Genomic DNA, 17846 nt, shown 5'->3' on the forward strand with positions numbered 1-17846 from the left:
CCATGTCTCTGTCAGTGTGCACGTTACACACCGGCTGTTCTAACGGCAGCCGAGGTGATACGCTGACGTGTGTCGCGGGCTCTGATTTCTTGCCCTTTGTTTCTGCTTTCACACCAAACCTTTTTGGTTGTGTGACACACATGACTGGGGAAACTGAGTAGTGAGTGTTTGTGTGAGAAAGGAGGTATTAAAGGATCACCGGTCAAACTATAATGTTTTACTGCTTTTCCCGCTATTGCTGACCTCACGCTTCAACGACTAACGTGTTCTTCCTCCGTGTGCTTCTTTGTCATACAGAAACTGTTTGTGATCATCACCTTCAGTAAGCACATAGTGGAGCAGATGGTCTCCCTAATCGGGTGAGTAACCCTCACCGGGTGTGTGTGTGTGTGTGTGTGTGTGTGTGTGTGTGTGTGTGTGTGTGTGTGTGTGTGTGTGTGTGTGTGTGCGCGGCTGTTTGGTCACCAAAAGTACTACTACGCACCAAAGAGTGAATGCAGAGCGTGATGAATGAGGGACTTTTTGGGTGGCGATGGGGCATTTAGGCCCCACTGTGTCAAGTGGGCCTCCTGCTCTCGGAGGTCCTGACAGACGCTGTGTACAGTGGCTCTGAGGGACTCGCTCCTCGCCCCCTCGCCCCTCGCCCCTCGCCCCTCGCTCTGCTCTGACAGTCTGTGTGCTGATTAAGGGCCTGGATTTTTCCACTGGATGATGACTATGAGCATGAACATGTTCTGACTGCTTCACAATGAGCTCTTGACTATGGCAGAAACCTCGTCCCTGGTTTATCACATGTTTTGCTTCCCGTGTGTCTGCGTGATCATAGAGAGCTGCTGCTGGTACGAGGAGGCCTTTCATGTGCGAGCTGACGGTGCCAGGGGTTGATTGACCTGCAACCCTGTGTGGAGGAAATGCGGAGTTTCTGGAGGAGGTTGGAGAGACAGGTTTTATCTGTGCAGTGGACATCCTGTAAAAATGAACCACACAGTAAATACGGGCTTCTTGAAATTAAGGCCACGATGAAGCTGAAAGATCCTTGAGTTGGGAGTGGGTGCTGGCGGGGGCCGTGATGGGTGTCCTTGTAGCGATACGGGGGCTTGCAGCTGGAAACCGACACACCTGCTGGTGGGAGTGCCATTTATATTACACGCACACACCCGTAGGTGCACTCACACACATGCTGAAAGGAGGAGGTCAGGTTGCATCAGCTCTCTTCCTCACTCTTATTGTTGTTTTGTACATTTACTGTGTGTCTGCTGTGAGCCTGGACGTCTGCAGTCAAAGTGTTTTTTCACTGTGTTTTTAGTTTTTATACAGACTAATTAAGTGTGTGTGTGTGTGTGTGTGTGTGTGTGTGTGTGTGTGTGTGTGTGTGTGTGTGTGTGTGTGTAATTTGTAGCGTGAATTGTGAAAGACATGTGGCTGCTAGCAGTCACTGTTCATTGAACTGCAGACTGAAGGCAGCAGATCATTGGTTCCTGACCGGTTTCAGTCTGACTCGCTTCTTCTCTAAAGGAAGTTTCACTCATTACAACTTGTCAACCGTCGGCTTCCTTCCTCGCCGAGCCCTTTCTATCCTCACCTCTGATTCTCGATGCTGCTCTCGCTCTCAGTCACACGTCACCTTATGAATGGGTGACAGCGTTTCCAATTGAACCCTTTCTGCACCAGCGCTCTGCCACGTTAACTGTGGAGGTGCTTTCAAATAACTGTGCACCTTTCCACGCACCAAATCTGCAGTTGCCCCCACCTGCTGTGCGCTTGCACGGTGTGCACACACTCACACAAACTCAACCATTTATCCTCTGGATGCCCTTTTTCTCAAAACAAAACAAAGTCACACTACTCCATGTGTCGCGTTCAGTATCTGGTGGTCAGCAGACAGACCTGAGCTCCTACATAACACTATTTACATATTTACTTTTTTTATTTGGACCTTTTATATATTATTTGCACTGCTTTGGAGATGCTCTGTATCTCATTGTACAACTGTATAGTGACAATAATAGCATTCTATTCTATTCTATTCTATTCTATTCTCCAAAATTTCCTCCCCCTGCTAATATTGAATCTTTCAAAGCTGACCTGTTGCTCTGAAAGCTGATTTCTTACATTTCTTTTCTGTTCATGTAAACAGTGAAATTCTGACTTGACATGATCAGACTTCAAAAGTTGATTGACAGCCACGTCCCCAAAATACTTTCAGTGAAACGCACTCTGGACGTGGGGTTCGCCGTCGTTCGCGTCGTGATTTTGGATTCTTAATACGTGTCTTTGTTTTGGTTTGACTCCGGTGCCAGCCTTAGTGGGTGAATGACCGTTGGACTTTGGCTCTAGTGATTTCATCCTCACATGACATAATACAATACAAGTCATTTCCTGCTCTAGGTGAGCTCGCTGGCATGTGCACACAGACGACGCAGAATCAGTGGCTGCAGTCTCTCTGGGTGCAGCACCTCAAGCCTTTTTGTACACGTCACTTATTTTATTTTTACACCTGGTAAACTGATTTTATTGCCACGTATCAGAGTGTTTTTATTTGACCTCTTCTTTTGGATTTATACTGAAGTTGATAAAGGTTCAATTCCAGTATTTAGCTTTCTGACAGAGTGGAACATTTTTCAGTGCCGGTGAATCCGAGCATGGCTGTTATTAAAATAACAATGAACCAGGTGAATTCCCTGAAACATTTACTGCAGTGCGAAAAAGCCTCTAGTTTCACAATAGTCAAAATGTGCATTTTTGGTGATAAGAACAAAAGTGTGTGTGTGTGTGTGTGTGTGTGTGTGTGTGTGTGTGTGTGTGTGTGTGTGTGTGTGTGTGTGTGTGTGTGTGTGTGTGTGCGCGCACCTCTTTTTGTTTGTAAAATGTGTTTGAAGACGAGAGTTTTGGCGTGCTCTCTGCTGACCGTCATAATCGAGTTTTGAATGAGCTTCTTTTTAAAGATGTTTTAGTTTTCGGTCGTCTGCGATCAGTTTAAAACAGGGAAGTCGTTTTTCTGTGAATGACAAATGGAAAGTGTTGAAATTCATTGACTGAAATTCAGTTTCATAAGAGGATCACGAGGCTCTAAAACTGTCAACAGGAATTTTTATTACCTCTCAACCAAAAAATGACCAACTTCAGTTTTTCCTTCGTTTATCTACCGGCTAGAAATAAAATGTGCCTTTATTTATTTATTTATTTATTTATTTGTCTATTTATTTATTTATTTATTTATTTGTCTATTTATTTATTTATTTATTTGTAAGATAAGATAAGACTTTATTGATCCCACAACGGGGAAATTTTTGCGTCACCTCAGCTCAGGTACAGATATATGAAGGAAATACAAAAATACAATTAAGTACAAATAAAGTACAGTTGTCTATTTATTTATTTATCTATTTATTTATTTATTTATCTATTTATTTATTTATTTGTCTATCTATTTATTTATTTTTAAGAATGTGCACAAAATATAAATGATTAAAATGCCATTACACGTTTGCTTTTCTGCTGTTCCTTTTGAGTATTTACGTTTGTTGGAAAAATAATTTTTCATTTCAACTATTCAGTGAATTTCTTTCTTTTTCAGCCGTTTCTCTAACTGCTGTTTGGGGAAAAGGTCAGACAGGTCAAACCTGGTCTATTACTCCTTCATTATTGTTGAAACAGTTTTCTGGCAGATAGTTTTCACTCTTATCCTGCTGAGCCGAGCATTCAAGGCTACATCCACAGGTTTCTGTCAGTAGCAGCAGGGTAATGATGAAGATAGTTTTGCTTTGAAGTGCAACAGAGTCAGAATAAAACCCTCCTCAGATGCCTTCAGGGCTGATAAAAGAAGCAGATAACCAGGTCAGACAGGCTGAGGGCCTGATCAGACTTGCTAGGTTTCTTTCATCCTGTGACTAATGTTCAGATGTCTGCTCTGCACGATGAGCCGTGTGGACAGTCGTTTAGGTCAGGAGGAAATTCTGCAGACTCACGTTAAGTACATAGTGCTCCTGTTCTTAATTAAAAGGCTCATTTTTCACATCCTTGCACATTTTTTGCAGATTTTCTGATGTCAAAATTTTCCTAATTCAGGAGTTTTTTGTTTGTTTGTTTTAAACTTGCTAGAAGTGACTTTCTGACAGAGTGGGAAACACCCTGATTCTAGGCTTCGTGTAACACCTGGACTCTGTGTCTGTTCCTCCTTTTCTCCGTTCTCTTATCTCAGCAGCAGCTCAAAATCACCCAGCACATGTGGCAGTGGAACAGGGAGCTTTCCTGTGTTTGAATCCAAGTTTTCCATCCTCTCGTTGATCTTTTGTAAGTGTTCGGTGAACAGTTTACTCTGATTCGTGCCATTTCTTCATCAACAATTTGTAACCGATAACTGGACAGGACGTAAAAGATGCTTTCTCTAATTGGAAGACAAACTGCAGCGATCCAGTTGTGTTTATGCTTGTCACTGGTCCCTGTGGTGGAACTGGATGAACTTTCTCTAAACGCCAGATGAGAAATTTGTTTCATATTATCTCATCTTCTGACTTCACACCCTGTTCTTCACAAAGTCAGCAGTAGGTTGTTTTGTATGGAGCTCGACAATTCCTTCATAGCCATGGATGAAGGGAAGGGTAGTCTTTGTCAGACTCTGAGAGAAAACCATTGACATGCAGAGAGGAGTCGAGACCTGAATAGGTTGTGCTGTAGAAACCGGTGTGCTGAGGCCACGGGGAACCCCAGCACGTCTTCATAAGAATGCACCTATTTCCATGCGAGTCCATCTCTAAGACATGAGTCGATTACCAGCACAATGGGCCTCCACATGGCTGTTTCTGCTGCATAAGGCATTGGGAGATCCCAGCATGCAGCCCTGCTCGGGAGGAGGAGGCACAGGTCAGAGCGGGCCGGTGGGTGATAGTGGGAACCACTCGTTGAATCATAGAGGAGCATTTCAAGTTAGGCTTTGCATTTACATGCAGTGTTGTGCTACGATTGTAATGTATTAGGTACTCTTGGTGGAATAACAATGAGTCGGTAAACTCAGCTGGATTATGTCTCAGATTATTTTCAGCATTTACTTTTTGTTTTGTGACAAAAAAAATCCTTCTAAGCAAACACGACCAACGTATTTGAAAATGGCAAAGTGATGGAAGTGAGACTCAGTCGCTTGTGAGGAACCGTTTAGATTCAGTTTCCTCTTGAGTGCAGGGTCAGCGCAGCTTCCCGTGGACGTTAACTATAAAACAACCAAGCTGTGGCTGCTGGAGAAGTTACTGAGAACCATGCAAATCAAACTATTCTGGGTGTTCACAGAAGGGCAGTTATTTATGCACACATACTCAACTTCTGGTGTTTAAGGTCTGTTACTGCTTGTTTCCACTGAATTTCACTTGCGTTGAACACTCGCGCCTCGTTCATATAGAAACTAGGTTTGTGTGGTTTCGTACTGAATGACGGGGTGTCTGGCGTAAAGGTAGCTATGGTGCACTCGCAGGCAGGAAGGGATTGAATCATCTGGCACCGCATTAGTCTGATTGAAGCAGAAGGTATCCAATTGTGGCAGTGAGATTTCTTGCAATTTTAGAAAGAAGAGCGCATTGAACTGCATGTTTTGCTGTGATGTTTTGGACCTTGAACGTGTAGAAAATGGTGAACTGTCTAGAGTCTTGGGAACGGGCTATAACGAGGATACGATCTTCCACCTCCTGTGCTCGTCTTGGACTTATTCAATTTAAGGTCATACACAGGGTGCATTTCTCTAAGTCTAGACTTTCTGAATTGTATCCAGAAGTGGAAAATAAATGTGATAAATGCCATGGTTCTCCTTGTCACCTTAGCCACATGTTTTTTCTGTGCCCTGAGCTACAAGGTTTCTGGACAAGGTATTTTGCTATTATGTCAACTGTTCTTGGGGTAACTCTTCATCCTTGTCCTCTGATTGCTGTGTTTGGGATTCCTGCTCGCTCACTTACACTTGATTCCACACAAAGGGATATTATAGCCTTCACATCCCTATTAGCGAGACGTCTAATATTGTTGCATTGGAAGTCTGCTAAGTATCCTACTATTTCCCGGTGGCTTAAAGATGTCATGTTTTTTTTAAAACTTGAAAAAATTAAATATACGTTGAGAGGTTGCACAGCCAAATTTTTTCACAAGTGGCAACCCTTTATCTCTTATTTTGCTAGTCTAGAGGTGTTGCCTGTTTAAATCTACTTTTGTTACTGTTATATTCCTCTAATATGTTTGATGGTTGTGTTGATCTGTGTGGGACTGGGGGGGGGGGGGGGCGTTGTGTTTTGTTTTTTTGTTTTTTTTGTTGTTTTTTTCATATATATATATATATGTTAATTTACTTAGGAAAATTAAGAAAGGTTGATTGTATTTCGGTAACTGCAAGTACTGTTTTCTTTTTTCAATAAAAATATTTTCAAAAAAAAAAAAAAAAAAAAAGAAAATGGTGAACTGTCATCTCACCTCACTGCACCTATAAATAGCCCTTATTGAGCATATGAGCAAAGTCTTCCTGTTAACCCAAAGTGCAGGAAGGGAGTATTTTCAATACTATGAGTCACTGGCTCTGTTGGTCACCTGAGAACTGTACTGACAAAGATGGCATTGATCAGTCTTTCCACTGCCAGGCCTATTCACCCAAACGCATTCATGATGCAATCAGCCGGGGCGAGACAGCGAGACTGAGCGGTGGTGTGGTGGCAACTGTCCTTTTATACGCCATCATTAAATTTAATGTGTGGCTCAGCAGAGTGTACTTTTTTTTTATTTATTTTTTTAATCTTCACTTCTGATTACCCAGATTTGCACCTGACAGGGAAACAGCGGCAGGAGCAGAGAAGTCCAAAGGTCTTAGTACAGCCATGTAAAATAATAATCTGTCGCTCAAGACTGTAGGTCCTGCAGGCCGGTTTTTGCCATTAATGGCACACTGAGGTACTCCAAAGATCTGATCTGAATGGAAATATAGCATTGCTTAGTGTGTGTGTGTGTGTGTGTGTGTGTGTGTGGGGAGAGGTCATATGTGCTGCAGGTCTGGTGTCATATTATGAGCCTCTGAGGCATCATGTGTGTGTGTGGCAGGACTTCCTGCTCCGTTCGGCTGATTCTTTTAATGCCGAGTCGTTCACCGCACATGCTCCACACTCACCAAATCATCCCTACTATTACTAATGTATTCATCAGGGTGGCAAGTGGCCCGCATGTTGTTTTAGGAAACAGTACGCCATTGATTCACTTTTAGAGCGGCTCATTTATCAGGGGAACACAACGTGACCTCCAGCTCTTAATCAGCATCGTCTACTGGGAAGTGTATTGTTTTGTAAATCCTGTAAACATTTTAATGTGTGCTGTAATTTCACCATGTCATGTCATGAGGATGTGTCTGTGAAAGGAGTCATGCCAGACAGGACCTGAGTCAGAGGCCAGCTGAGCAGACGTCCAGGACCCTCGTACTCCCAGCCGCTCATCCGTCACACCTCAGTCAAAACAGACGCATCATCTCACATCAGCCTAAGTAATGGGAGGACAGACTGCAGAGGGTTGTTTCTGATAGTTCTATCTGAACGATCACCGCTGTGAAAAATAGCTTTATTGTCCAGGTTTGGGTGTTTTTAAGACCTCAGACTGAAAACCAGGGAAACGACTCATTTTAAATGTGACAACACAAATAAATATGTACAATCAAATTTCAAGTATACCAAAAATGCACTTGTACAGTGTCATTTTTGCAAATCTGGGGACTAAATTACAGTCACATTCAACGTTAATGTAGTGTGCGTGTGTTTGTTCAAGAATAGAAAAGCGTGGCAAACGTTCATAAGAGCTTCACGTTCCGTCTCTGACCACAACCTCGAGGGCGCATCGTCAGAAAATAATGATCTGGATGCTTTCACGGTGCTTTTTCCTGTTTTGCTGGTGATGTCGTTTGTCTTGTACAAACATCATTGGCTCCTTAACTAACACGTCTAGAGTGGTTCATAGAGGGGATCGGACATTTGCGGTTGTGGCGCCGAAAATGTGGAGCGATCTACCTCTCCACGTTTTTCCCTTTCTATACCGTACGAGAGTTACCAACTTTTTATTTGAATTTTCTTACCTGTTTGATGTTGCTAAAGTTATTGTTTAGTTCTCTGTTGTTATTAAATGTACTTTATAAATAAATGAAATGAAACATTGTTACAAAAACACTCCATCTTCTCAAACTTTTGGGATTTCCTTACCTGGATGACAACAATACATCTCATTTGCTAAAACTTTCACTCTCGCAACGTATAGTTTTGAAGCGGAAGCTATATAGCATCCTGTGGCTTTTAGCAGGTAGCTACTAACCTGTGTGGTTACAAACTACTAGCATTTCACATATATGACACACCACAGAGGCACTGTATAGTTCCCCAGTGTACTGTACACACATATACCTTGCTACTCAGCGACTGATGAGCTGCTTTGACTGATGATTGTCTCATAAATATGTGACCTTGGAGAGTTTCTGTTCTTCACGTAAACCTAGCGCGGTGTGACAGATTCATTTCCCCACTCTGGTATTTTTGAGGGTTTTCTTAAACAGAGTTTCCCATTTGTAACTCACTTGTAAGAGCTAGGTGTCGTCTCATAGGAAATAATGTCATTATAGATCCCGCTACACAACCGTCCCCACAAGCCTGACATCACAGGTTAGATGGAGACACCTACATCTCTCATCTTCTCATGCATCTGCTGCTGTAGCCTGAACAGTTTGACTTGTCTGGATGCGTCTCAGTCAAGTCTGACTCACTGAATAACCCCGCGGTCCAGGCCTGGTTACCCGGTGCCCCAGCAACTCCATACATCCCCAACACCAAGAGAGTTTGTGTAGGCACGCTGACCTGAACCTGGGGTGGGTGGGTGGTCACAGGGACTACAGCAGTGTTTCATGTGGGAGGAATAATAGAAAGCTATAACTGGTCCCCCTAATTTCCTGGCAGCTCTGCGGAGAGGAGAACACGAGTCTATGCTTCTGTATATGTAGGTGTATGTATGTGTGCTGGCTGCCACAGATGGCTGCAGAGCAGGGATGTGATAAACACCCTGGGCAGGGGGATCTCCGTCCAGGAGTGGGCTCCATGCTTTAGTGGTGAAGTCATTGGGAAAAAGCCCGGTCGAACTGGAGGAGGAATAGACACGCACCCACAGGCACACACAGATTACCTTACAACATTTGCACGTGAATCGAAATTTTCCCGACTATTAAATGAATCGCACTCCTCCCCTAATTCCGTTATTCCAACACTTAATAAAGTTCAGTTGGAACAGTAGCAATTTATTGAGGCGTGTAAGCCACGAAAGCCGATTTAACGAGAAATTTGCAGTGTCAGTGTTTCGAAGAGAGACGAAGAGGTCAGAGTGCCTCAGGTTAGCGCACCACCTATCCACGCTGTGCTTCTCGCAGCGTCGGCGCTGTTATGTTAGGTGTGAACTGTGGCCCTGTGCAGCATTGGGTAACACCAGCGATTGCCTAAGCCAGTTGTTGTGCTGGTGTTGTAACCCGTTGGACCTGGCCAGGGTTTGGCTGTCATGTGAGCCCTTGTTCTCTATCTTCCTCTTCCTGGACGCCGGGCACGTGTGTGCCTGCTTGTCATTGTGTGTGTGCTTGGAATTAAATTAGCATTAAGAACACAAATTGTACATTTTAAGAGGATCTGTGTTCAACTGCCTTTGGAGGTGGCGGCCTATGGAAGGGGCATACATGTCAAAGGTCACCTGTGACTCACTGCCAGTGGAATGTGGGTGTGGGGAGGGGGGGTTGTTTCTCTTTCTTTTGTCTGTTTTTGTCTCTTTTCCCTTTGCAGCATTAGAACATATTGCTCTTTGAACAGAAGGAGTAAATGATAGTTTATTAAAGACAATTTAAAAGAGGCTGAGATTGGGCTGCTAAAATGAACCCAGCAGAATGAATCGGCTGCAGGAAGCTTGAGAGATGTGGGGGTTTCCTTGTTTTCTCAGAGCCTCTTTCCCCCCCATCCTTTCTTTCCTGATTATTGATCAGGCTGCACCTTGTTCACAGTTAAAGAACAGACACGTCGCAGGTTGTTACAGGTTTAGTGCAACTGAAAGTGATGACAAGTTGAGCACACATGTGGTTTTTTGTTAAATTTGCATATTTGATGCGGTGAATAATTTCAATGTTCATGTAATCCAGCAAACAAGTTTTGTGCGTCACCCACATTCCTTCGTTTTTCCAGGTGTGAGGATTAAATAAAGATTTTCTTGATGCACTTCAGAGACAGAAAACGTTATTCTGTTTTCTTTTACTCTCCATTATTTTTCTAACATTAATATAATTTTTACCTGCTTCAGCAGAATTATAAAAATGTTCTTTTTAAGTCATTGAATTTTTAAATAATTGAAACAGATGAAGAAGTGTGTGTGGACGGTGATGGCAGTGGCTTTTCCCCCAGAATGAAATTGGTACCTCGACTGGTGTTTGATGTTCTAACCTAAAACTGAGTTTGTAAAGGATTTTACCAAACACTCTGATTGTCAGTGTTTTGCCTTTTGTCCATGTGTTTATTTTACACAGATGCACAGTGTGACCGCACTCACAAGTATTTGGAAAAATGGAAAAAGTGATTTGGTTTAGTGGTTTTGTGAGAGGATGGCGGTGCCCTGGTTTCTCCTGTATCTCTGGACGAGCTCTTCACGGTCAGAAATACTGATCAGCTTGTGCACAGCTTGATTAAAAGCATTCTTGAAATAAAGGCAGCAAAGTAATAGTTTTGTTTAAACTCGTATCATATAAGAGCTCCAAACATTTAAGTCTTGAACTCTGATCGCATGCAGGACATTTCCAAATGTGGATTTTCTTTCAGCTGATGAATAAAATATTGTACAGTGGAGCTTTCATGCATTCCTCCTGCTGCGCCTCTTATTGTCAAAAGTTCACAACACAGATGATAATAAATGAATTTAATTCTTTTACATATTTAGTATTTACTGCTGTATTATAATAACTTATGAAAGGATGTATTTACTCAGTTGACTAAATGGAAACTGTTTGATGCTGATTGTTAATAAGCTGATGATTTAGATATAAGAATACTCTGCCTTAGTTTGTGCTGGTGTATGAACAGCAGCTGCTGTGTGAATATATCCACATAACACACAAAACAAACTTTAAATTTAAAGCCCAAATTACTGAAAGCCTTTATTTTTTATTTTTTTGAAGGGAAACAATTTAATTCTAATTATTGTTGCTGGTGTTCATGCATGGAGCCTTCTATGATTGAAAAAGCACCTACATTTTAGGACTTAATAATACACAATTTTTCTTTAGAAGAATAAAGTAACAAAAGTGCCGTCTTCTGTTTCATTTTTGTTTTGTTCGTTTTATAAACGTGTCACTGCTGTTCGATGTCTCTGAACGTGAACACACAGATGATTTTCATGTGAAATACACAAAACTTCTGCTCCAGTTTTTATCATTACATGATGACAAGCTGATGGACAAATCTGTCATTTTATTGTTCACATGTTAAAGCTGATTATTTGAATAAAATACAACAACTTGAGGTATTTTATAGTTTAATGAGCTGAATTATTGCTGACATGCAGTTTTACTAATATTTTTACTAAATAAAGGTGACCAGAAAATGTAGACATGGCCAACAGTTTTAATGAGCATTTTCTACTCGATATAATAAATTGACAGGAGCTTTTAATGTAAAACTGAGACTCATAAAAAAGTGTATTAGGTAGTTTGTTTTTTTTTAAATTACATTATTTGCTCATTGTTCGAGGCCTCAGTGCTTCTGAGTTTTCTTTTACTCTTCACTGCTCGCAGAATTTCAGCAAAGCTGCTGCTAAAGTTTGTTCAGGCTCATTCTTTGCCACATTTAATCCTTTTGCTGTTTTTCGCCAATTTAACTCATTTAAACATCTCTAAATGCAACTTTCACAACTTTGGCTAACATGTATATAATTCATGCACAGGTGACACAAATCTTTCATTTATTTTAGGTATCAGAAGGTCATTAATCTTCTACACTTGTTGCACACACTCACACACACTCACAGGTAAATTACAAACACACTTACAGTAGGAATTCTTAAATCCAACAATTTCTCAGCACCTTGTGTCGGAAAGTGAAAATATATTCCCCAAAAAACACAAAGTCACTTGATATTTAATGGGAAGACGAAGAGAGCGTCCTCACTCTGGCATTAAATTCTTGTTTTAGACTGAAGCTTTGAGCTTCTTTGTTGGTGGATTTGCCCTGGCTCATGACTCAGTGTTGCTCATCGTGTAGGAGATGATTCGCCCGCCATTTCTGAAAACTGTTTCTTTCCTTCTTTGTTCTTGCGTGTTTACTTTTATTTGCTTTTAACTCCTGTGTTTTCTAGTTGCTGTGCTCAGATTCAGCGTCTCAACCAGGTTTTATATTTTAAATAAGTTTGGTAAGATTGTGTGTGTGTGTGTGTGTGTGTGTGTGTGTGTGTGTGTGTGTGTGTGTGTGTGTGTGTGTGTGTGTGTGTGTGTGTGTGTGTGTGTGAGTGAGAGAGAGTGAGAATGTAAGAGGAATTTTGTGACATGGGGGATGGGAATAGCAGAGGCTTTGTTTCCCTCCAAAAAGATTTTTGATAGTGTGTGTCCTTTGCATTTTCTGTTGTGTAATTTAAAGCGTGATCCATCTGTTAGACTTCCTGTCTGCTTTGTAACCATTCACGTGTAGGATATCCATTACCCGTTATAAAGTTAATCATTACTAAAAGGCTTCCTCGTTGTTAACTCAATCATTTAACACAATCTTTTCTCTTTTTTTCTCACCCTCAGATAGCAGATAGGTGTGTGTAGATTGTGTGCGTTTGTACGTGCGTGGAGGTAGGGAGGGATGGAAATGACAAGCCTCCTTCAGAGAAAGTTATCAGCGATAAACTCAACCGTATGTGACATGACTGCCCACGCAAACCTGTCTGAAAATCTTTGATGGGTCTCTGAGCTTTGAAGATGCCTTCCCAGTACGAACAAAAGACAGAAGTGGAGCAGAGGGAATGCTTTGAAACGAAAGCTCAGAGGATGTAGCTGACGGTGTGTAGCTACAAAACAGAAGAAGTAAAGGTCTTTAGTATGTATTTGTTCAGTGATTAATCACTAACTCCAGCCAAGGGATGGGCCACTGATTTGCTATTCTAGGGCATTCTCTGCAGCCTCTCACGTCTTTTTTTTCTTTTCGTGTGTGTGTGTGTGTGACAAAGAGAGAGGGAAGGGGGTTCAGTAGTATCTTGTAGTTGGTGGCTAAACCTTGTAAAGGGTTTTCCTAATATGGGCCGTCTTACTGGAGTTCCCTCCCCCTGTGGGCCATCCCCCAGGTCTCAGCCAGTGATGACACAGCGTGGGTACGACTCACTTCCTCATTAATTGGCTGAAACCAGTTCTTACAGGAACCGCCTGTGATAAATGTGAGAGTTCTGAGAAGTCATTCATTTCTCCTGCTGCAGCGGCAGAGGAGGCACTGCAGGGGAGTTGAACGAGTTCACCGATGTGTGTGTGTGTGTGTGAGCGAGACGAGGGGAAGTGTGTGTGTGAGGAGAGAGACAGCGGAGTGGGAGAATGTGGGTGACTACTGCTGCCGCAGCTGCCGACTGCGAGCCGGCCAACTTTACTTCAGCTGTTTTAATCTGTTTTTTTCCTTTTGTTTTGATTTTTAAAATTTTCAGTTTGTTTCCGAGTGCTGCTGTTTTTTGGGGTTTTTATTTTATTTTTACAGCTGTGGTAGTCTGTTTTTCTCTGTGTGGGGGGGGGATGAGCAATGAAGGGATCGCACTCGCTGCTCTCCGTCTTTCTCTCTTCTCGGAGAGAGGAAGCAGGCGAGGCCGACACTGTACAGGAGACAGGACAGCGTGCCTCCCTTTGTTGCTGCCCTTGGGCTGGTGAGTAACAATGATGTGATGTGATTTGTGCCCCGCAACCCCACCCCCTCCCTGTTCTTTCCCCAATGCATCCCCCCTCCACCCTCTACCTCTGTCTTTCTCTCTCTACACCCCCCTCCCCCCACTCTTTTTCCTCCTCCTCCTCCACCAACACCACCAACCCCCACACCCCTGTTGGTGGAAACAGATCTGTTCCACTGCTGGGTGCGGCACTGCAGAAGCCCTTCAGGGAGTACTTGGAGGCCCAGAAGGCCAAGCTGCACCATCTCACTGGAGAGGGGATCCCAGCTGTAAGTACAAGGGGCCTCAGTGCCCAGCTTCTATTCATTCATGTTTGCAGCCTAACAAAAAGTGGAACGCACCCCACTTTCTCCAACCTTTTTTGTTCCCTTTCCCTCCACTTATGCCTAACCCATTTTCTCTAATGTGCGCACCTGTTTTACTTGACTTTTTATTCGTTTAAAAAATCATTATTTCATAATCCAAAGTTGTGTGTGCATTGTAATCTGTAGAAATGACACGGGCCTGTTTAGGGCTAGAATGACAAAGTAGCTTAGGGCGGGCTGGGCGGGCTTGAGTTCAGGGAGGAGAAAGAGGGGGGAGAGGGGCCAGTTTGGGGTCTGGCTTCACTTGCTGTATTGAAGTGTACTACTGTAGCACTGCTGACTCATGCTCGATCTTACCAATTGGGAGAGTGCGTCCGAGCGTGGTCCCTCCCCTATGTGTCACACACAAACACTTGCACTCAGTGCCCCGCCTGAACCCGGCACTGACTGTGGAGCGGGGCGCCCACCCCCTCCGCTAGTGACAATCCATCAAAACCCCCATCTGGGGGAAAAAAGAGCCAGTTGTAGCTTATTTGTCTTTGAAAACTTTGTTCCTCCGGCTCTTTATTTCCCACTTTTCTCCCGTTCTGTGTGATTCAAGTGATTGAGTGAAAATATTTTTCCTTTGAATTCTAGGAAGGAGGAGGAAAGGATCGACGTTGAGTTGCACAAGGACAGATTAAGGCATTTCTAGAACAATGTTCCTTTTTTCTTGTAACTTGAGCCTTCAGCAGTTACAGGGTAGAAACGAGGCAATTTAGCTTGGTGGAGGCAGGCTGCAGGCTGGGGTCAGCGGGGGCGTTAAGAGGGAGGACGGTGGGGGCTGCCGCGTGTTTTATTACCCCCGATCTCTATCTGTCCTGCACATGGAGCTGGATCCCCACCTAGCCTACAGCATCAGGAGCAGAAGGGAGAGCAGTGTGTGGGGCAAAGAGGGGCTTGTTCTGGAGCTTACTGACAGAGCTCCTCTCTCTTCTGTTCTCTCTGTGGTTCCTGGCAGGAGGAGAGCTGGCTGTCGTGGCTCTTTGAGAAGGTTGTGGTCATCATGGTATGCTTCTTTGTCTGCTCCATTGTCAACTCCATGGCTCAGAGCTACGCCAAGCGCAAACGGCAGGAGAAGTATTCGGAGAGCAAGGCGGAGTGAAGGCTGGCTCGAGATCAAATCGGTCCATCACCTCCAGGCTGCTACCACTCCTTCCCTCCTATCTGCTCTTCCTCCTGGCTGATCCCCCGCTGTGTATTTAGGGAAATATGAGCCCCATCTGGTTTCTCTCTTGTGGTATTAGCGACTTGGACTTCTATTTGCTTGTTTTTAAAAGCTTTGCATTTGGTAGGTGTTTGCTGGGCTGCATGTGAGCGCGTGGAAACTGCATTAATGTTGGTGCTTTTAGGAGCTCCACGTGATAATTCTCCCCAGTAGGCCTTAAGCTGCACTGTTTATTCCACTGGTGTTTATTCCACTGGATTTGTCTAATCTGAATAAGCTAGCATCGTTGCAATGGTATCTTATAAAACCAGCACAGAGTTTGTTTTATTTGGTTAAGAAACAATGACTTATTGTGTATCTCTGCCAGCCTCGTAGGAATCCTGTATTTATGCTGGACTGTAGCTCGGTGTCAGGCAATGGTAACTCTTCTTATTTCTAAATATTGTTGAGCTCCAAGTTAATTGTAGTAGAGATGTTAATAGATGGTTCCAGTTGTAAATGGTGCTTTAGACAACTACTTCTTTTGTGTGTACAGTAAAGCGCTCTGTAGTACTTTTGGAGAGAAATGATAAATCAGCCATGAATCACCCGCTGGTCCCTTTGTCTGCCCTTATTGTTCTGCTTCCAGGAAGAGAGCGCATGACTCAGCCCGGGCCTACTTTACCAGATGCAGCCGTATATTGAATCAGATCTACAACTGTGCGCGTGCCTGTGTGTGAGACTGAGAGCAAGACGGAGATAGTAGGTCGTGTTGGCATGGCTGCCACATTTGTTGCTCTCCTTTTTTGTTTTGTTCTTTTATGGATTAAAGCAGACTGCGCTCCACTCACAGCCGGGGAGTCGGAGCGATAGCCGCCGATCCCTCACACTTAGAGACGATCTCTGTTATGATGTCAGATGTTCTTCTTTGTCTTCTTTTTTAAAGCCCTCTTCTCCCGCACGAGGACGCCAGGCTCGTGTTTGATATTACGCGAGCAGCTCTTAAAGCAAAAGCGCTTCCATCACATTTTTCTCTTTCTTTCTTTTTTTACTCGCTGGATAACGACAGTTGGCTCTCGGTGTCCGCGGTATCTTCCTTTTTTCAGTAATTGCCAGTGAAATGTGCTATTTCTTCTCTGTACCGCTGTTGTGCTACGCTGGACTGAGCGCAGCGGGTGCTAGAGCAGGCACAAGCAGCGGGGGAAAAAAAAACCTCAAGTGCACAGTGAAAAGCGTCTGTGCCGTTACCTCAGCTGAACCCTCGAATGAACTCGTTGCACTGCCCGAGTCACGGAGCCAGGAGACGAATCACTCGAGTAGATTCGAAACAGAGGGGCACTGTTGAGCGAGCTGAAGCCTGCGCTCTGCACCGGCTCCAGTCAGAACATTCACATCTCCTTTCTCCTGTCGTGGTAAGTAGCATTAGGGCTCTTTCTCTTTTCCTTTTTTTTCTCCCCCCCCTTTCATTGTTGTCGTTCTGTACATGCATACGTCTCAGGCATGTCCGTCACACTCTCGGCCTGTCAGATAGCTTATCAGACTGGTGTTGGCTGTTAAGATTGCAAGGCGACAACAGTCTGTAGGCTGTCTGACATTTCGGGCTCTTTCATCTGACCAGCATCCTGTTTTGTCCTCCTTCTGTTATTGTCATTGTTTCAGTTAGCATCAGTTCCCATTTAGAGGTGTGTGCCACGATGTCACTTCCCTTTATCCCAACCGCTTGTGAAACGTCGGCGATACGGGTCTGTTATTTATTTCCTCCGTGCTGACGTCTGTGAGGGTTTTTCTGTCGGTCTGTGTGAGGAACTGTGAATTCACATGTTTGCAAATGCACACGTAATGATGTCAGCGATGTACTTCTATGTGCACGTCTGTGTGAGTGTGAGAGTTGGCTCTTTCCTCTTGAATTTCCAGAGAATCCAGACAGCGTACACCTTATTGCAACACATCATATTGTGACACTCGGTGCTAGGTATGGTACATGCAGTGCTTACCCAGCTTTCCTTCCCTTTCACAGTTCCCTGTTCTGTTTTACTGAGAACTTTCTTCTGTTGCTCAATATGTACTTTTTCTTTTGTGCCGAGCTGCATTTTATTGGAACAGCTCTTTGAGGGGGTGTTTTTTTTGTTTTGTTTTTTCCAACAGCCACACATCGGTAATTACACAAAGCTGAAAATCATTGCTTGACCAGTGAATGCTTGTGCTGCACAGACACATTTTATTTTAGGTTCGTCTTTTTCGAGAATAGAGCAAAAGCTGCAAATGTACTCCCGGTGAAGCAAAATCACGCTGGAATGGCTCGCTGGCTTAAAAAGTGCTTTTCTTGGCACATTCAGGACGTCCTGTTCCATAAGGGAGCCCCCTTTTGGCAAATACAGTGTGCGTGTGCATGTTTGTCTAGAAATGCTGTTTATATTTCTACGTGGAAGTGCCTGTATTTCTTG

The 17846-nt window shown here is 43.6% G+C and overlaps 1 protein-coding gene across 1 annotated transcript in view; it reads left to right on the top strand.

The window, feature by feature from the left end:
* LOC146660118 (vacuole membrane protein 1-like) overlaps nucleotides 1-17570 on the top strand; it is a 52295-nt gene extending 34725 nt beyond the window's left edge. Inside the window, exons 10-12 of the mRNA XM_085419838.1 lie at nucleotides 298-359; nucleotides 14078-14180; nucleotides 15217-17570. Of these exons, the coding sequence (XP_085275964.1) occupies nucleotides 298-359; nucleotides 14078-14180; nucleotides 15217-15360 (309 nt within the window). The 3' untranslated portion in view covers nucleotides 15361-17570. The remainder of the gene's footprint in view (nucleotides 1-297; nucleotides 360-14077; nucleotides 14181-15216) is intronic.
* Nucleotides 17571-17846: the final 276 nt, after the last annotated feature.

The sequence above is a fragment of the Rhamphochromis longiceps genome, linkage group LG10 (genome assembly GCF_057381845.1).
Source record: "Rhamphochromis longiceps isolate RC_006_pf linkage group LG10, R_longiceps_female_GT1.1, whole genome shotgun sequence".
NCBI classification, from domain to species: Eukaryota; Metazoa; Chordata; class Actinopteri; order Cichliformes; family Cichlidae; genus Rhamphochromis; species Rhamphochromis longiceps.